This window comes from Leucoraja erinacea, chromosome 29 (genome assembly GCF_028641065.1).
Source record: "Leucoraja erinacea ecotype New England chromosome 29, Leri_hhj_1, whole genome shotgun sequence".
In the NCBI taxonomy this organism is placed as follows: domain Eukaryota; kingdom Metazoa; phylum Chordata; class Chondrichthyes; order Rajiformes; family Rajidae; genus Leucoraja; species Leucoraja erinaceus.
This window is the reverse complement of record NC_073405.1, coordinates 373549-395000: the sequence shown is the minus strand read 5'-3', so window position 1 is coordinate 395000 and position 21452 is coordinate 373549. Positions and strand designations below refer to the sequence as shown.

Sequence of the window (21452 nt, the reverse complement as noted above, 5' to 3'; positions counted from 1 at the left end):
CATTGATTGGCGGTGCTGGCTCGAAGGGCCGAATGGCCTCCTCCTGTACCTATTCTCTATTGTCTATTGCCAAACTATTATTGAACATATTCCTACCAAGTCTCAGGCTTCAGGAGAGGAACACTGCAATTTAGGAGACATAATCGTGTCAACATGATAGAAAACATCATGGATTAACTGATGGAGAGATGCCATTGGTGCCAGAGGTGGCTGGAAATGTCCAGGGCTCTCATTAGCCTTCAAACCTGATGGTCATCAGTCTCACAACTCAGATGGAATTCATGTCAATGTGTTTCATTGTTCAGTCCATTTACAACCCAGTTTATTTGGCTTCCCCCGTAATCTCAGTTCAGTTTAGTTTATTGTCACATGTACCGAGGTACAGTGAAAAGCTTTTGTTGCGTGCTAACCAGTCAGCGGAAAGACAATACATGATTACAATCGAGCTGTCCACAGTGTACAGGTACGGGATAAAGGAATAACATGAATAATGAATAGTGCAAAATAAAGCCAGCAAAGTCCGATCAAGGATAGTCCAAGGATCACCAATGAGGTAGATAGTAGTTCAGCACTGCTCTCAGCTAACAGCTGGGAAGAAACTGTCCCTGAATCTGGAGGTGTGTGTTATTCACACTTCTGTACCTCTTGCCCGATGGGAGGGGAGAAGTAGGCGTGGCCCCAAATCCTGCGAATTTATGGAATAAACCAAATGCAAGTGACCGTGAACCAGGGTGGAGTGAACTTGCCTGAGCCAGGCCTAGTGATGCAGGGGCTCAAATAAAGAAAGTGTTTGAAGTTCTTCATGATGATTATTAAAATATATCACAGTTTGCACAAGGGGTGAAGTCAATAAACCTAGGATAACATTGCATTATTAACCCTATTCAAACACCAGCACAACTCAATTACTGGATTAAGTTATTTAAATATTTTAAAATATCAACTTTTACCTGCTGTTCTCTTCCATTCCTTTTCTGCTTGTGTTTCTATGAAATCTCATCCTTCTAATTCTGGACTTTTCCCTGAAATTCTTCTCTGTTATTTCCCGTGTAGAACAGTTCTACTTTGACGCTAATTTATCTTGATCTATACCTGCATCTATAACCTTAGATACAGGAGGTCCCCGGTTTTTACCACAGGAGTCCATTCCTGACCAATGTTTGTAACCTGATAGTTGAAGGTTGGAGGGTGGGACAGAGAACGTGGGGAGAGAATAAGTTCATATTCATTAGAATTAGACCATTCGTCCCATCAAGTCTACTCCACCGTTCAACCATGGCTGATCTATCTCTCCCTCCTAACCCCATTCTCCTGCCTTCTCCCCATAACCCCTGACACCCGTACTAATCAAGAACCTATCAATCTCTGATTTAAAAATACCCAATGCCTTGGCCTCCACAGCCGTCTGTGGCAATGAATTCCACAGATTCACCTCCTTGTTCTTGCTGCCAAAGTGGATAACCTCACATTTGACTGCATTATACTACATCTGCCATGCATCGGCCCAGTCACTCAACCTGTCTAAGTCACCCTGCAACCTCCTAGCATCCTCTTCACAGTTCACACTGCCATCCAGCTTTGTGTCATCTGCAAATTTGCTAGTGTTACTTATAATTCCATCATCTAAATCATTAATATATATTGTAAATAGTTGCGGCCCCAACACTGAGCCTTGCAGCACTCCACTCGCCACTGCCTGCCATTCTGACAACGACCCGTTTATTCCTACTCTCTGTTTCCTGTCTGCCAACCAATTCTCTATCCATGTCAATACCCTACCCCCAATACCATGCGCTCTAATTTTGCCCACTAATCTCCTATGTGGGACTTTATCAAAGGATTTCTGAAAGTCCAGATACACTACATCCACTGGCTGGCTCTCCTTCATCCATTTTGCTTGTCACGTTTCAGGTCGGGATGCTTCTTATGCTTGGCCCAGACCTGCACTGTGCGGATCTATGTTCTGTGTTCTAAGCTACAATGAGATGATAGCTAATATAATGGTCGCATTGTAACGGTTAAAAATACCAGCCTTTCCAGAGGAACAGCTATATAGATAATTGATGGCAGTCGATGGATGGGAAGAGGAGTTTAATAGAAAATTAGCTATTGATTAAATGAATAATGTTGGAGAGGACCCTTGTACGTGAAAGGCAGCAGAGAAGATAAAATTGGTGATTGGAATACAGAGAGAGTGAGCGGTGATGACCTACCCTGAGATCTGCATCTTGCTCCAAGGTCATCAGGATCAACAGCAATAGTTCACAACTTCATTTAAAAACATCTAAGCAGAATGACGACATAATATTGATAGTGCATATTGTTTCAATTTAGTCAGGTGCCAGGGAGTAATGGTATCTGACATTGAGAAGACTATTGTAAATCACTTACACATTGATCTCCTGGTTTATTACCGTATCTCAACTTCCCTTCATTAGATTACTGCCGTGTAATCATTGCCAGCTACACAGTTTCCTTTCAGTAACTCATTTAAAGATAATTGTGGTTTGTAAGAACAAATTCTTCTCGTCACCAACCTGCCAATCAAATCGCTGGATTCATGTAAACATAGAAACGTACAAAATATGTGCAGGAGTAGGCCATTTGGCCCATCATGGCTGATCATCCAAAATCAATGCCCCGTTCCTGCTTTCTCCCCATGATTCCTTTAACGCTAAGAGCTGAATCTAACTCACTCTTGAACACATCCAGTGAATTGGCCTCCACTGCCTTCTGAGGCAGAGAATTCCACTGATTCACAACTCTCTGGGTGAAAATGTTTTCCCTCATCTCAGTCCTAAATGGCCGACCCCGTATTCCTAAACTGTGACCCCTGGTTCTGGGCTTCCCCAATGTCAAAAGAGAGCTCAGTGTTGTTTGCGGAGGGAGGATGAATTCCACCAGTGGCTCATGGTGTAAGTTGTACAACTGAGACCCGGCTGGGGTGAAGCATCTTTGCACCAGATCACCAATCACATTGTAAGTTGCCGTGCATCAAAAGAGAGCTCAGTGTTGTCGTATGACCCCCCCCCCCCCACTGACCCACCCCCACTGACCCACTGACCCACTGACCCACCCCCACTGTCCCACCCCCCACTGACCCACCCCACTGACCCCTGTCCCCACTGACCCACTGACCCACCCCACTGACCCCTCCCCCACTGTCCCACTGACCCCTCCCACTGACCCCTCCACCAGTGACCCCCCCACCCCACCTGACCACTGACCCACTGACCCACTGACCCCACCCCCACTGACCCACTACCCCATCCCTACTGACCCCTCCACTGACCCATTGACCTTCTGACCCACTGAACTGACAGCAACCATCGACCCATTTACACAAATCCTATTGTATTCCAACATTCCTATCTCTGTTCACAGATTCCAACATTATCCCAACATTCACTCACACAACAACCTCACAATCCACTTGATGAGTGCGGGTGTCGGGTGTTGGGGAGAATGGGGATAGGAGGGAGACATAGATCAGCCACGGTTGAATGGCAGAGTTGACTTGATGGGCCGAACAGCCTAATTCTGGCCCTGGAACATATGAAGTAATGAATTTACTGTGGCCAATAAACCTAGCAACGTGCACAAGGTGTGAGGGCCGTGCAAACTCCACACAGACAGCGTGAGAGGGCTGGACCACTGCCAGGTTGCTGGAGGTGCCAAGCAGCAACTCACACACTGTCTTCTCATCCCAACTTTCATTTTAGAAACCAACCTTTAAAGTCAGAAAACTTCTCATAACTGAAGTTAAATATTTCTGATAGGACACTCACGTTAACCAAAGAAAAACTCACGACAAATTGAATAAACAAATTAAAATTAACAAACCCGCAAGAATGTATACTTAAATGCAGTTTAGGTTTATAGTTAATCATGCCTGTAGGAATGTAACAAATAATGTTTCTACTTCGTAGAGTTTATTACTCTGACTCTCGTAGAGCAGTAATTGAAATGTCTATTTATTTCATTTTCCAGGCCCCCCCTCTCATGTCCCATCTCCCCCCCCCCCCCCCCCCCCCCCCCCCCGACCCTCGTTGCCAGAGTCACACTATTCCAGCGACTCTCGTCACCTCTCCAGCTATTATCATTCCTGCAGCAAGTGGAGCTGCATTGGTTGGCGGGCATGTCTGTGGCAGGTTCCCAACCAAGCTTGATCTTTCATTATTTGAGACCCAGCCATGCACCTGTGGAAAGTATAATTGAGTACTGATTGCTGATGGAGTTTTAACAAAGTTTCATCTAAGGACAACAATTCCCACAACTGTTTAAAAGTTGAAAAGCAAAGTTTGATAAATTTCCTTCCGACAGATGTTCAGCACTAGGGTAACAAACTTTTTGTTACAAACCTCTTGCTCGCAACTTGGCAGCATAACCTGACATTTGGCACCTCGACTGCAAGCAATCACACCACAGGAATAGTAATTATGCTGCGTTGGACAGGGATAAAGTTGAATCATTTCCAAATAATTTCTTCCACACAGTGAAAGGGCTTTACCGCTATCCTTGTTGCCAATTGCAAGTGGAACAACTGACATTTAAACAGCAGCTGTAATGTTCCTGATGTTCACATTTAACAGTGTGACTCTAACTATGGAGATTTCCTCTAGCTTTGCAGAGATTTCAGAGTTGATTGCACAATCTCGATACAAGGGTTTTGTCAGGATTCTTGGTATGCATAGCCCAGCTTCTCCAGAGATGTTGCCTGTCCCGCTGAGTTACTCCAGCTGCTTACACATCTTTGTATACATGGTCCACCTTCCCCACAGATGCTGCCCGTCCTGCTGAGTTACTCTAGCTGTTTGTGTCTATCTTCGGTTTAAACCAGCATCTGCAGTTCCTTCCCACACATCTTTGTATGCATCGTGGAGTCTTCTCTGCAAAGTTGTCAGTGGTTTTGTCCACATGGGGCTTTGTGGAAACTTTGACTTCAGGAGATCACGCTCCGTCAGGTTCAATTTACAGAATTCCACTTTCTTTTTAACTCTAAGGGAGTGTAAATAAGCGGAACATTAAACCCATGCACACCAAAGAAAGCAGAAGTCTAGTAACGTGAGCCCTGGGATCAGACCACAAGATGCCAACGTACACATGCTTAATGGAAGGCTCTGAGTGAAATTCTTCTCTCTGCTGTTTTAACAAATGAACTAAAAGATCTGTAAAACTCCGGGGAGCTGGGATTCACTGAGTATCTTCAGCAGTGATCCACTGGAATCTCTGTGGCAGTTTCTTCCATTGGTTGTGTCCCTACAGTCCTGCCTTTTCACACTTCTGTTCAGCAATACTATTTACTTGGCAAGAAGGCCAGATAAAGCATGCATATAACTGCTGGATGTTCTGGCCTTACACATAGCTTGTGTTGGTTAATGGTGTAATGTCTAAACGTGAGCAAAGGCGGAGAGATTCAGTGGTCACCAGAGAACCGTTAACAACAGCTCCACTCACTGATCCTGGGTTCCTTGATCTTCTGCTATATCTCATTCATACTGGGAGAGTGCGGCCAGCCCATCTGAGGCTGACCACTCTACTGTCTGGGTCTGGGTACATTGGTGGTACATTGGTCCCTACAGTCCTGGCTCGGTGTTTACACAGCTCACAGCGATCTGCTCATCATTACAATGTGTGTCGCTGAAGTTTGATGTTTCATCCTCAAACCCAGCAGCAGCTTATTGGAGGTTTTATAGGTTGGATATTCAGTTCAGTTTAGTTTATTGTCATGTGTACCGAGGTACAGTGAAAAGCTTGGAATTATAAATGCTTTGGCTGTGTTTGGCTTCCAGTCCACTGTGGTTGGGTCATGTGGAAGAGAGACCATTGGTGCACGGGTTGGGGTAGGTTTGTGTTGATCGTGGTGGGTCGGGGGTTAATTCTACAACCAACTTCCTGCATCTTCAGCAACATCATCTCAAAGTAAGTCTGACTCCACTGAGCACAAAGATGACACTATCTTCTGGATCCTGCCACCATCTCCAGACTCGCACATAGCATGCATAACATTCAATAATGTATCATCTGAAGTTTCTCCAGCTAAATATATTTTGATTTATTTTCTATTGTAGTCACTTTAGATTAATATACATAGGTTCATATTATTCCATTCGGAAAATTCATACAATCAAGCAAAATGATTTGTTAACTATAAACCACCATTGGTGACATTAATTATAATCTGTTTATTAAAACAATCACCATTATTCTGTGTGTCCCTATGTATCATTTATTGGCGGCTTTAACGGTTCTGCAGCATCTGGATAAATGTAGGGGTTTCTGTGCGCGGGAAGTGATGTCTGTATATTCCAGTCTTCTTCCTTAGTTGGTCGACCCTAATGCCAACCACAATCCCAATCCCAATCCCAATCCCAACCCCAATCCCAATCCCAATCCCAACCCCAATCCCAATCCCAACCCCAATCCCAATCCCAATCCCAACCCCAACCCCAACCCCAACCCCCCAACCCAAACCCCAACCCCAACCCCAACCCCAACCCCAACCCCAAACCCCAACCCCAACCCCAACCCCACCCCCAACCCCAATCCCAACCCCCAACCCCAATCCCAACCCCAACCCCAACCCCAATCCCAATCCCCCAATCCCAACCCCAACCCCATCCCAACCCCAACCCAATCCCAATCCCAACCCCAACCCCCCCAATCCCAAGCCCAACCCCAACCCCAACCCCAACCCCAGCCCCAACCCCAATCCCAACCCCAATCCCAACCCCAACCCCAACCCCAACCCCAATCCCAATCCCCAACCCTAAACCCCAACCCCAACCCCAACCCCAACCCCAAATCCCAACCCCAACCCCAATCCCAATCCCAACCCCAACCCCAATCCCAATCCCAACCCAATCCCAACCCCAATCCCAATCCCAATCCCAATCCCAACCCCAATCCCAATGCCAATGTTAGCCACAGGTCACTGGACGATTGACCTTCCCCATTGGCCAGCAGTTTGCTGTGCCTCTACATGGTCTCATCTACAGATGTCATGTTGTAAATCCCACCCAGCAGGTTCAGTGCTGTCCATATCCAACAGAGAGAATGCACATTCCATACTGGCTGGGTACGTAGCTCAGTAGTTATAGAGGAGTTCACTTTCTATACTGAGTGGGTACGCAATTCAGTATTTTATACAGTTTGGTTTTCTCAATAAATTGCTTTTTGTACCTGCACTTTGCAGTTTTGTGTTGTACTGGAGTCAGGGTTTTGTAGTTTGACCTTGCTTTATTTTATGTCCTTGTTTGAACATCGACTCACGCGATTCTTTCTCCTGTTTCTACTCTCTCCTCCCTGTGAGTTCTATCACATGCTCGATAGAACAGGGGTAGAACATCATTCCACTGATAATGGCAGCTCTCCAGGATTTACTTGTTTCACTCAGCATATGTGTGCACCTACAGTTGGTAAATATAGTCACAGTCATAGATCATGGAAGCAGGCCTTTTGACCCAACTTGCCCCCGCCAACCAACATGCCCCATCCACACTTGTCCCACCTGCCTGCACTTGGCCGATATACCTCTAAACCTGCCCTCTCCATGTACCAGCCTCAACTACCTCTTCATTCCATAAACCCACCACCCTCTGTGTAACGAAGATAGACACAAACTGCTGGAGTAACTCAGTGGGCCAGGCAGCATCTCTGGAGAGAAGGAATGGGTGACGTTTCAGGTCGAGATCCTTCTTCATGGCAAGAGGCTCTGTGCACCTACCTGATATATTCCTCTCATGGTTTTATACACCTCTATAAGATTATCGTTCATCTTCCTGCACTCCAAGGAATAAAGTCCCAGCCTACTTAACCTCTCCCTATAGCTCACACCCTCGAGTCCTGGCAACATCCTCATAAATCTTTTCTGCACCTTTTCACTTGACAACATCTTTTCTATACCACGGTGGCCAAAACTGTACACAATACTCTAAATGTGGCCTCACCAATGTCTTATACAACTGCAACATGACCTTCTAACTTCTTTACTCAATATGGTGAATGTTGGGTCTATCCTTGGTCTATCTTCAGCTTGGTACCGTTTCCAGCAGGGAACCCTAACCCTGTTGTGCCCTGTTGATGTTGACATACAGTAGTTGCAGCAATAAACAATACAGACCAACCCTGACATTTGTAGCTTCAGCATCCAAGGCTTTCAATTCATTTTGAATCCCTGTAGTCGAGGCAAATCCCACATTGCAGAAGTGAAGATGGAATAAATTAAACGCTGATTAAATCTGTGGAGCTCAACTCTTTTGTTGGAAGGGCCAGATTAACAAAACAAATCATTTATGAGCACCTCTCTTGTGAAATATTTCATTTTAATGACACTCGACCTGAACCTGTATTTGTAGTCACGTGCATGAAGACATGAGTTATTTACAGGGTGGTAATCATTCAGAAAGCTGACAGGCGACACACACCAATAGTGCAGCGAACTATGAACCTTGTATGTGTTTGAAATCATTTATAAAACCGGAGCAGTTCAGTAGATTCAGGAGCAACATGTGATTATGATCTTACAATAACTCCATGGATTTTAAAATCCCCAGTTTATACATTAAACATCATTTATTATCAAATTATGCTTACTTGGTTAGCAATGTTTATTTTTAATTTATTTCAACCTTTCTTTCATTTTCCTTCTTAACTCTTTTCCAAATTGTCTGGTAGTTTGAGCCACTATATTCTCTTTGCAAAATAATCATCTCCCGGATGGAATTACTTTCAATTCTTGGAAACCTGTGCCATGCGTTTGTGATTATAAATAGAAAAATCATTCTGATATTCTCCAGTGTGTGTGGCCACAGCCACTGAAAAAATCCCATTTATTGCAGACTGTGTACAATTTATATTTAGCAGGAGGGTTTATGAAGCAAAGAGTTTGCAATTTAATGTGAATAATGTTTCAGGATCTTGCAGAAGCATGCAGAAAGGTTCTGTTAAAAAAAAAGTTATCTTCTTTTATTTCTTTTTAGCATTTGAGTGTCTGACCAGCCAGTGCCTATAATCCTCTTTAAACAAAATGCAGACAAACCATGCCAGTGAAAAAAAGAGAATTGGAAAACAATTCCTCTCTGCCTGATATGATTGGTACGTGCTCTCCACAACCCCTGGTCTGCTGGACAAAACCAGATCATAACTGGGCTGTAACAATTGCTGCCGAATTGAAAGGGTTTTTTCAATGTGGAGAGAGGAACAGAATTAATGTTTCAGCTCAGTGCTTTCTATCAATATCTCATTTAACTCAATGGATACACCCTGACTTGCTGAGTGTTTCCAGTGTTGACTTTGTTCCAAACAGTGAACTTTTCTGGAGGATATTCGCTGGGTTGACCCATAGGTTGCCTTGAAGTAGAGACCCCTGTAAAGGCATCAGCTTCCTGCTGGAGTTTAACAAACTAAAGGACCAGAGTAAACCTCTGATGGATGGACACCAACCTGCCCAGATCTGCCTGCCATTCCCACCAACCTGCCCAGATCTGCCTGCCATTCCCACCAACCTGCCCAGATCTTCCTGCCATTCCCACCAACCTGCCCAGATCTGCCTGCCATTCCCACCAACCTGCCCAGATCTTCCTGCCATTCCCACCAACCTGCCCAGATCTTCCTGCCATTCCCACCAACCTGCCCAGATCTTCCTGTCATTCCAATGTTCTGGGAAAGGCAACAATGGATCATTGTGTAGATAAAATGTTGTGCTTTAATTTAAGAAAAAGTTTGTAAGGGGATAGGTCAGAAATGTTCCATTGTATTCAAATCAAAATTATATTCAAATTGAATGAATATTGGTATTGCAGAAAGTGCGGAGTCTGGTCTGAGCTGGCAGGAGATAACTAAGAGAATGTGCAGGATAGCACACTGGCAACTCAGGAGCAATGAGTGTGTAGTGTTTGACATGGTCAGTGGATGCAGGCACATTAACTACAGAGAAAGCAGCAGAATTCCCAGCGTGAGTGTTTGTCCCCTGACACCGTGCCTGTGGTATCATGAACCTCTTATGTCTAATGGAGGGCTTGTTGTAACCGAGCTTCACTGGAACTCAGAACCCAGCCTTTATCCCAAGCTACCAATCAGATGAATGATATCAGACCAAGAGCCTCCTGGAAACTTGGGGCCTGTATCTGTTCTGATGCTTAAATAAAATGGAAAAGCAACATCTCATGGTCTCGTTGAAGAGTAGTTGTGAATGTTGACACCAAAAGCCCACGGCTGATTAGATACCTTCACGAAGACATGTTGTCAGATGAGTCAAACTACATATGGTTTGTTAATGCCTGTCATTGAAAATGAACCGCTATTTTAAAAATATTTGTTTTGAAATACAGTAAAGTGAGCCGTTTACTTCTCATATCTTTATCCCTGAAGAACTTCAGTCGTATATTAAATATTAAATATTAAATATGATGAGAAAGGATTAACAAAGGAAATCAGGAAGCCGATAGCATTTGAAGATGTTGGTATTGGCTGAGCTAGTTATCCCTGACTGCCTTTCATATCACCACTTTATTGTATATTATTATAGTCTTAAATCTTGATCTTAATCTTGACAGGCATTAAAACTTTTGAAGACAGATAAAATATAATCTTTTCTTTGGTGAGTAAAGGCTGGTTTTAAAAAAACAAGAGATGCCATCCAATAAAACATCAACATATATATTGAAAGCACAAAGAAATAAAACTGCTGTGTTCACAAAAATGTCGGAAGGAACTGCAGATGCTGTTTAAACCAAAGAAAGACACAAAATGCTGGAGTAACTCGGCGGGAAGGCAGCATCTCTGGAGAGAAGGAATGGGTGATGTTTCGGGTCTGAAGAAGGGTCTCGACCCGAAACATCGCCCATTCCTTCCCTCCAGAGATGCTGCCTGACCCGCTGAGTTATTCCAGCTTTTGGTGTCTATAAGCAGTAGATTGTGTGAAACATTCAGGGGCGTTAAATACAAAATTCTTCAGTTGACAGCTGTCAATCTTCACGCATAGTCCTTAGTCTCTGGAGTTTCCCAGACATAGACGATGCTGCCTTCCCTACCACCCCACCCCATCCCATCCCAAACACTCCATCCCATCCCTACCACCCCATCTCTCCTCTACCACACCATGTGTAACTCTAGGTGACCTTGTATTCCATGTTCTGAGCTTCAATGTTCAAAACTCCAATATGAAGAATGTCCTGACCCAAACCGTCACCTATCCATGTCTCCAGAGATGCTGCCTGACCCATTGAGTTACTCCAGCACATTGTGTGTGTTTCTTTATAAACTAGCATCTGCAGGACCTTGTTTCACCAATCATTGCCCCATCTGGCCTTTGATCTTGAATATTTGCCCCTCGTCATCTTCTCATGGTTTTTCTCATTATTTACCGTTACGTCCCTTGCACAGATCATTCACAACCAGGCAGGGTGCAGGTAAGTTGACATAACTCAGAAGTACAGTCGAGGGTGGGATTGGTTTGTTGGCAACTGAGAGGTCCCCAGGTTGTGTGTTATATCAGTGGGTAACATGGTCGTCCACTGAGGGTTTTGAGCTTGGGATCGTGATTGAGATAGACTAATGAAGGTCTCGAGGCCAAGCTGAACATAAATTAGTTAAATGGTGCGTGCTTGTTGAGAGAGAGGGTGTTGCAGAACTCTCATTGGCGAGAGGAGAACTTCTTCATAGTAGGATATCTTGAGGAGATTTCACAGTGGAGCAGATAAAATGTGTAGGAAGGAACCAGCATGGAAATGGCATCTGCTCCACAGCAAAATCTCCTCAAGGTCTGCCTACTCCTCTCTCCAACGAGAATTCTTCAACATCCTCTCGCTGCTGAGTCTGAAGAAGGGTCTCGACCTGAAACGTCACTCATTCCTTCTCTCCATAGATGCTACCTGTCCCATTGAGTTACTCCAGCACTTTGTGTCTATCCTGGCTTGTTGAGTCAGCAGTTTGGAACTTGTACAGGAAGGTTCTCTTTAAATCACTTTGAAGCAGCAGTCACCTTAATGTCTGTGAAAGCTCCGCTCTGTCTGAAAGCCACTGAGCTGCCACCGAACCTTACAGGTGCCAGCTGAACACCGCACAATATTGGTTGGCACCAGAACACACCCAGGGTCCCTGTGCCTTAGTTCATTGAGAATCGGGGAGATCGCAGCAAATCCATGACTTCATTGTGTTGCATATTTCATTAAATCAGATTGCAGTGTTCTTCTGTTCCAATTTCTAGCTCATTCTTTGATATGATTATTTATATAATGAGCAGTGAGACTGACTATAAAACACCCTATGTCATTCTATGAAAAGCAGCCCAGAATTGAAAGTAGATTCTGACTGGGAAGAGAAGAGCTGTTTGGAATGGAATATTTAAAGTGTGACCTTTCACCCCCTCACTGCATGGCCATCCATGGGTAAAGGCCAACCTGGGGCAGGAAGGGGGTTTGAAGTGTGTTGCTGCCGACTGTCCACAGGTGAAGTGGTAACTTGCGGTGAGAGAGGGAGATTGCAGAGGTCACCGAAAGACGCATTCAAGGTCAAGGCTTTTCTTCTCTGAGCCTGGATTCATGGACACCCTTCCATCAGAATAGTCCTTCCATGTTCCAGACTTATAGCTCTAACAAAGGAAGACACAGAGTGCTGGAGTAACTCAGCAGGTCAGGCAGCATCCCTTGGACCATTCTTCAGACCCGCTGACTGCCCGACCCATTGAGTTTCCCCAGCACTTTGTGTCTTTTTTCGTGAGCCAGCATCTATAGTTCCTTAGGTAGACACAAAATGCTGGAGTAACTCAGCAGGACAGGCAGCATCTCTGGAGAGAAGGAATGGATGAAGTTTCAGGTCGAGACCCTTCTTCAGACGTCTCAACCCGAAACATCACCCATTCCTTCTCTCCAGAGATGCTGCCTGTCCCACTGAGTTACTCCAGCATTTTGTGTCTACTGATTTAAACCAGCACCTGCAGTTCTTTCCTACACACTCTATAGTTCCTTATTTCTTTGTTCTAACAAAGGAAAGAGGTTTAAATATTGCAGTGAGCAGCTATAAGTGATCTTAGCTCATGTATCTAGTGCAACAACACTCTATCCTCTCCCCAGCCTGCTTACAAATGACAGTCATACTACACCAGGTCTAATTAGTGGCAATGAAGTGCAGGTTGTGCAAATGATTAGATTCATCAGCAGCATTCTCTTCACCTGTGTTGTGTTGTGTCCAATTCATCAGCATTTGAACATATCATCACTATTTATTTGGGCTGAATAGTTACTCTCACTTATTCTCTACTCCATTCAATCAGTGATGAATTCACCACTAAAGGCCTGAAATGACTGGAAGTCAAGCAGATAGTCAACCTAATGACATGTTGATCTCACTAAGGCCACACATCCATCCATTCCTTCCAGGAGCTGATTAATTTGGCAGAGACACAGATACCCTGTATCTGGCCTTCATCAGTCAGAGTATTGAGAGGTCATGTTGCAGTTGTATAAGACATTAGTGAGGCCACATTTAGAGTGTTTAGTTTTTGTCACCATGTTATAGGAAAGATATTACCGATCTTGAAAGGGTGCAGAAAGGATTTACGAGGATGTTGCCAGGACTCGAAGGATTGAGCTACAGGGAGAGGTTGAGCAGGCTGGGACTCTATTCCTTGGAGCATAGGAGGATGAGGGGTGATCTTATAAAATCATGAGAGGAATAGATTGGGTAACGTACAGGTTGGTCGGTGTGGGCATGTTGGGGTGAAGAGCCTGTTTCCGTGCTGTGTGACTAATGACTCTATATAGTTGAGTTGATGACTCTACACATGATTATAATCTCAACCTATACTAGTGAAGTCGACTCAATGCTGGACACAACCTGCTGGAGTAAAGGGCCTGTCCCACTTGGCATTTACTCGTCATATGTTAAATAGGTCGATGCGTAGTGACGCGTGACGTCACGTGCAAATCACGCATCATCACGTGTAATCATGTGTCAGCGCATCCTTCTGGTGCCCGTAACCTCATTAGAATACCCTGCTTCCCTATTCTGCATCATGACCATCATGGAAGAACTACAGATGTTATTGCTACAGCAGAGACATCATCTGATAGCAGCAGCCCTCATCCTTACAGATCATCCAGGCAGGAGTACAACAAGAAAAACTAGCAACAAACCCAGGAAGAGATCTGTGTGGATGAGGTTAGAGGTTACATGACACGTAAAAGGCGGGCCGACTGCGTATAGGCGGCGTGCGGCATCGCATGTTTACGGACGTTGACACACGGTGATGTGTGATACCGCGCGCCACTACATGCGATTCCACGCCTCATCATGCGCAATGCGTGCGTCACCCACGCTCACCCCAAGCGTCACAACGCGTCAACCTATTTTACATATTACACGTAAATTAAGCGCAAATGACGGCCAAGTGGGACAGCCCTTAACTCAGCGGGTCAGGCAGGCAATAAAGCAGCAACTGCAATCTCTTGTTCCTACTGCTCAAAGCTGGAAACACTCAGAAAAGGAAACGAGGTGAAGTAATATATTACTGCTTCCTCGCTGGCATTTTTAACTTGTTATCACTGCAAAAATGTCACAAAATGTTGCACACATTCTTATTATGCCACTAAATATAATCTTAGATTTCTACGGGAAATGTAGAATGTCCCTATTGTAGTTGTTGGAATGAGGCACAGTTTGCACACTGGTCAACGAGGAACTCGTAGCAAGCACATCCTGACAGCAATTTCACCAATTGCTGTAATTTTAACAATCGCCAATTTTAAGCTCTCAATAAAGTCAACAGTTATAAGTGGTCTCTGTTCCATTTTGATATTCAAGTGTGTAAAGAGATCAAACGAAATAGACTTGTTCTGGGGTAATCTCTGTTCTGTATTTCCTGCATTCTGACAGGCCATGATAGTAACAATGTTTTATTCATATAAACTATGACTGAAATTCAAGCAGTCAGCAACTCTTTTCAATTTCCTTTGAAGGATAAAATTACAATATTTTATGATTTACAAAAAGCTGTTCAATTGGTCTGTTGCTTGAACATTCTGCAAATATTGGCATTTTCAGTGTGTGACGTGGAGTAATTCTAGTGTGATGTCCCTCTAAGGCTGGCATTGCCGGAGGCAAGCAAACCTTGGTGTTAATAGTCCTGGCTAATATGGATACTCATTCACTCAGATTGTATCTCAATTTGGGGTAATGAAGCTTGGAAATTAAAAGTTGCCTTGTCTTCCAGAACCTATCTTTAGTTTAGTTTAGAGATACAGCACGGAAACAGGCCCTTCGGCCCATCGAGTCCGCACAGTAACACATTCCTACACACACTAAGGACACAGTGCAACACATGATCCCATACCTTCAAAGAACTTCATTGGGTTCGATTGAATGAAGCAGCTTAACCTGTCCTCATAAGGTGCTTAAAAAACAGCTTTCAAATAATGAATTAAAAAAGAGACCCTTCTTCACAGAACAGGAGTCGGAGCACCATGTTATAGATGTACAAGACATTGATAACGTCGTCCACTTGTGTTGGCACTTTCATGAAGTCATAGAGTCGTGTAATTATGTACCTTCACCCCTCGATCTCTCGGCTCCACACTACTCCCTTGGCCTGTGACCATTTTGAACTCTATAATGCATTGTCCTATCAAAATGCTGCTATGGTTTGAACGTCGATCTGAATAAAAGCTCTTACTCTTGAAGTCAAAACGTGCAAAAATCATCTTACATGACTTCTGCTTTCTGCAGTTCACTCGACTGTATTAGCCTGTGCACCAAACATCTCCAGAGCGTTAGAACTTCCATTGCTACACACGTCTCCTTCCCTGCTCTTACTCTTGAAGTCACTGAATCATCTCCACTGACTTTCATTTTCTGGACCAGCTCCCAAACATTCAACGTTGACTGTGGTTCCAAGATGGCGGATGTGCGTGAGTGGGCGCCGTCTGTGTATGGCAGCCTGCCCGCAGTCCGTCTCTACTTTAAGTCCTGTTAAAGAATGTTAGTGAAGGTCTTCTATGTGGGGGTGAGTGGGGGGGGGAAGGGGGGACAGAGAGAGGGCTTATTTCTTAGTCAAACAATACCGGGTCGGAGAGGCAGACTCCCTCAATCGAGCTGCTGCTTCTATTGCCCACGTCCTAAAATGTGCGCTGCAACTACCATCGACGCCGTGGAGCGGCGTTTCCTGTCGGGTGGATTCTCGGTTTATCGGGGACTACAGCTTCGGCGGCGTTTGTGCAGCGCTGTGATTCGACTATCTATGAACGGAGGAGTTGTTGGGGAACATGCCTTACCCTGGTGCCGTGAGCGGTAAGCTCTGGAGCGCTGTGAAACGTCAGCTCCCAACATCGCGGAGCTGGGGCTGGAAGGGTCCGGCACGGGCGGCGCTGGATTTGGTCAGCGCCGCGGAGCCAGGGATCGAGTTCGCCGGGGTCGGAGCTCCAACCGGCGCGGAATGAGGGCTACGAGTGCTCCGGACTCCGGGGAGGAGGCAGCCGCTCCAGACTTTCCACGCCGCTTGGGGAATTGTTTCACCCGACGCCGGTGTTCCATCTTCACGGCAACAGGGCCCTGAAAATCATCGGACTGGCTGCACGGCCACAAATGGGCCCTGACCTCGGGTGTTTCAGAGGAAGAGGACTTAACTTTTTGGTGCCTTTCCCCACAGTGGAAAGTTTTGATTCTGCTGTGGGGGACGTTTGTGTTGAACTCTATAATGTGTTGTGTCCACTTTATTCATTCTTTTTAACCTTTTTCTATGGTTTGTATGGAAACTTATTATTTAATTTATGTAAAGCACTTTGGTGTCAATGCGAGTTGACTTAAAACGTGCTATATAAATAAAACTTACTTACATGACTGTTCTGTCTTTCTGCAGTTCACTGGCGAGGCTGTATTAGGCTGTCGTTCCTTCTCATTGTAACATCTGTCAGAGCATTAGAACTTCCATTGCTAGCTAGAAAAATATGTATATCCCTGGGGCACGAAAACCTCAAAGAAATGTGGCTGATCAGTGAGATTAAAGATAGTATTAAATTAAAAGAATACACTTGTAAATTTGCCACAAACAGCAACGGACTTGTGGGTGGAGAACACTTTGATGACCATGAGTGTGTAGGAAGGAACTGCAGATGTTGGTTTAAACCAAAGATAGACACAAAATGCTGGAGTAACTCAGCGGGACAGGCAGCGTCTCTGGGGAGAAGGAATGGGTGACGTTTTGGGTCGAGACCCTTCTTCAGACCATGATATTGACACAGAAGGGCAAGACATAATGTGAGTGCATGTACATTGAAACAGACCCGGTCTATGTAGAGGTACGTGAGGAGAGAAAGGCCAAATATGGGGACAGAGAGAGGGCTTTGCAGCAAAGTAATCAAACAATGACTTTGTTTCTGTCAAGCACATAGAAGCTGACAAATATATTAAACAATCAACGTTCAGTAAATATGAACAAACTAGTATTACTCACAAATAACACTAAAATGTGCAAGCTTCAACTGATAAGCAGCTGATGAACAACATCGCATAGTCCTGGAGGATGTGGTTTTAGAGATAGTGGATTCTCTGTTTATCGTCTTCTGAGGATTTATATATTCAGGAATTGTTTGTGTAACAAATGTGATTCGACTATCTATGAACAGAGGAAAGGAGTTGTTGGGGAACATGTGATCCGTTATCCTGGTGACAGTGAGCGGGAGAATGCTGGAGTCTGTAATAAATGGTACAGCTGAGCAAAGTCAACACGCATTAATGAAAGGGAAGGAAAGGGCAGGAGTGGGTGAAGAATTGGTCAGTGATAGGTGGATACAGACGAGGAGGGAAATTTGCAGATGGATAGAGATGGTAGCCTAAACTGGAGGTGAAATAGAGATAAAGGGCCAGACTTCACCCGATAAAGTGAATCCATAATTCTCAACGTTAATATCGTCGTCGCACAGGCCCATCGGCCCAACTTGCCCATACTGACCTATCCATGTACCTGTCTAAATGTCACAAACATTGTGATAGCATATCTCGTATATCTTTGAATGATACATGTGCGTGCTTGAGATGAGGAAAAACTTTTCACCCAGAGAGTTGTGAATTTGAGGAATTCTCTGCCTCAGAAGGCAGTGGAGTCCGATTCACTGGATGCATTCAAAAGAGAGTTCAGATAGAGCTCTTAGGGCTAGCGGAATCAAGGGATATGGGGAGAAGGCAGGAACAGGGTACTGATTGGGGATGATCAGCCATGATCACATTGAATGGCGGTGCTGGTTCGAAGGGCCGAATGGCCTACTCCTGCACCTATTTTCTATGTTTTTGTGCTTCAGCCAAACCATAAGTGAGATAATGTGATAGGAGTAGAATTAGGCCATTCGGCCCATCAAGCCTTCTCCGCCATTCACTCATGGCTGATCTATCTCTCCCTCCTAACCCCATTCTCCTGCCTTTTGACTTTGCCTCCATAGCCTCCGTGGCAAAGAATTCCACAGATTCACCACCCTCTGCCTAAATGAATTTATCCTCATCTCCTTCCTAAAAGATTGTCCTTTAATTCTGAGACTGTGACCTCTAGTCCTGGACTCTCCCACTAGTGGAAACATCCTCTCCACATCCACTCTATCCAGGCCTTTCAAGGCTATTCTGTACATTTCAATGAGGTTCCCCCCTCATTCTTCTAAACTCCAGCGAGTACAGGCCCAGTGCTGTCAAACGCTCATCATAGGTTAACCTACTCATTCCTGGGATCATTCTTATAAACCATTGCTTTACTTCTCAAGAAGGAATTATTTTAACTGCTTGGCTTCAATCTCCACACTCCCGCTCATGCTGAAAGCTGCCTCTGTTGTCATAGAGTCATACAACATGGCAACAGACCCTTCAGCCCAACTTGCCCATGCCGACCAAGATGTCTGACCTACACTAGCCCCACCTGCCTGTGTTTGTCCCGTAACCATCTAAACCTTCGCTGTCCATGTACCTGTCCAATGTTGTTATAGTACTTGCTTCAACTACCTCATGGGGCAGCTCGTTCCATACACCCACCACCCTCTGTGACAATGTTTTCGTGACAGAAGGCTTGGTTCGACAAGGTTCCACATAAGAGATTAGTATACAAACTTAAAGCACACGGCATTGGGGGTTCAGTATTGATGTGGATAGAGAACTGCCTGACAGGCAGGAAGCAAAGAGTAGGAGTAAACGGGTCCTTTTCACAATGGCAGGCAGTGACTAGTGGGGTACTGCAAGGCTCAGTGCGACCAGGTTCAGGATTAGCTACTTCCCCACAGCCATCAGGCTATTAAACCTGGCTCGGACAAAACTCTGATTATTAATAACCCACTGTCTGTTATTTGCACTTTATCAGTTTATTTATTCATGCGTGTATATATTTATATCATGGTATATGGACACACTGATCTGTTTTATAGTAAATGCCTACTATGTTCTGTGTGCTGAAGCAAAGCAAGAATTTCATTGTCCTATACAGGGACACATGACAATAAACTTGACTTGAACTATATTTAAGAGGGAGTTAGATGTGGCCCTTGTGGCTATAGGGATCATGGGGTATGGAGAGAAGGCAGGTACAGGATACTGAGTTGGATGATCAGCCATGATCATATCGAAGGGCCGAACGGCCTACTCCTGCACCTATTTTCTATGTTTCTATGTTACCCCTCAGGTTCCTATTGAATCTTTCCCCCCTCACTTTAATCCTATGTCCTAACCCTCTACCTGCTGCTCCCTGATGCTGGTGTGCAGTTCTGGTTGCCCCATTGCAGGAAGATGGAGGCTGTGGACAGGGTGCAAAGGGTTAACCAGAATGCTGTCTGAGATAGAGGGCATTCGCTAGGAGAGTTTGGACAATTTGAATTATTTCTCTGGAGTGCCAGAGGTTGAAGGAGAATTGCTAAGTTTATAAAATGATGCCAGGTGTACATAGACTGTCTGAACCTTCTCTCTAGTGGAAATATCAAAGAGCAGAGGGCACGGCTTTAAGATCAGAGGTTAACGGAGTGTGTAATGAACTAATTTACCCTGGAGATTATTTCCACGTTCCCACATGAGGTGAATGACTGAGTCCATTGTATTGTTCATGTTGCCCAACATATCCCAGATGTTCAATATCTGTCATGATCGCTGTTCTACTCATGAAACCTTTTCTCCTTTTTCCTCACCCTGAACCACTATCCTTATACACATCCAAGTATCAATGTCCCCTCCTTGCGTAGGAAGGAATTGGTTTAAACTGAAGATAGACACAAAATGCTGGAGTAACTCAGTGGGACAGGCAGCATCTCTGGAGAGAAGGAATGGGTGACGTTTCTGAAGAAGGGTCTCGACCCAAAACATTACCCATTACTTCTCACCAGGAATGCTGCCTGTCCCGCTGAGTTACTCCATCTTCCTTCCTTGTTGCCAGTCACAGTGGTATCTGTGGGATCTATTGCTGCCCACATTGTAAATAAACTCAGTATAAACAGTAACACTGTCTACTCAAAGTAGTGGCCTAGCTTTGGGCACCAGGGAACACTGCAGGTTCCAAGCTCCCCAACATGTCTGTAGGGATCATTCACTACAGAATAGATTGAATCTTAATATGTGACCGGGCCCCATAGCACGACTTATGGTTCATTTGATTTTTATACCAATTGTCAAATATGTGGGAGTGGGGATAGTATAATAGTCTATAAAAGATAGAAAATACAGGCTTTACAAAAGGCCAGCTACTATCTATGCGTACGTATCACTGCAATAAATGGAATGCTGACCTGGAAGAAATTATTTGAAAAATATAAGATATTATCTGCCTAAGATTCATTTTCTGATTGCACAGAGATGGTGATTCATTTTCTGATTGTACAGAGATGGTGTGAAGACTGCATCACCCCTCCATCTGCAATCAGCTGTTAGTACAGCAAACCCACTGCTTATTTACAGTTGTTTATTTTCCAGCATGGAATTGATTTCTTTGTCACACGGATGCAGTATTGGTTAGTTACAAGAAACTCTCTGGGTAATCGACTTTCTGTTTTCCTGCTTCCAATGAAGTATGGTGTTGAGCTGTGACCAGTTCTCTGAGTGTTAATGTGACCGTTTCTCATTCTTGTACAACCTGACGCTGGTGATCTGTTCCAGATGGACAGACTGGAAGCTCTCGGACCAAGTATCAGCGGGATGGCCCGTTGCCCCTACGATCCCAAACAGGCCAACGTTGCTCTCTACGCTGGTAAGACTTATTATCCCAACTGCTATTTGCTTTACCTGCATTCAATTTATTAACCAAATGCAAAAAAAATCATATTTATTGACATATTTGAACTGTGTCAGATTGCACAGGATATGAAACACTGTTGTACTCTCATTTTTCTTCTGTTAACTGTTATATGAATTACATATCCTACTTCCACTTACCTCATCTGGATCCAGGACAGTCCGTTATAGGAGGAGGTGAGACACTGGGCAGGTGCTGGGTTAAACCACAACTT

General features: G+C 44.5%; 1 protein-coding gene across 3 annotated transcripts in view; it reads left to right on the top strand.

Moving 5' to 3' along the window:
* LOC129710954 (semaphorin-6B-like) overlaps positions 1-21452 on the top strand; it is a 334781-nt gene that overhangs the window by 243292 nt on the left and 70037 nt on the right. For all 3 annotated transcript variants that reach the window (XM_055658270.1, XM_055658271.1, XM_055658272.1), the window contains one exon: positions 21103-21193. In XM_055658270.1, coding sequence (XP_055514245.1) covers positions 21103-21193 — 91 coding nt within the window. The remainder of the gene's footprint in view (positions 1-21102; positions 21194-21452) is intronic.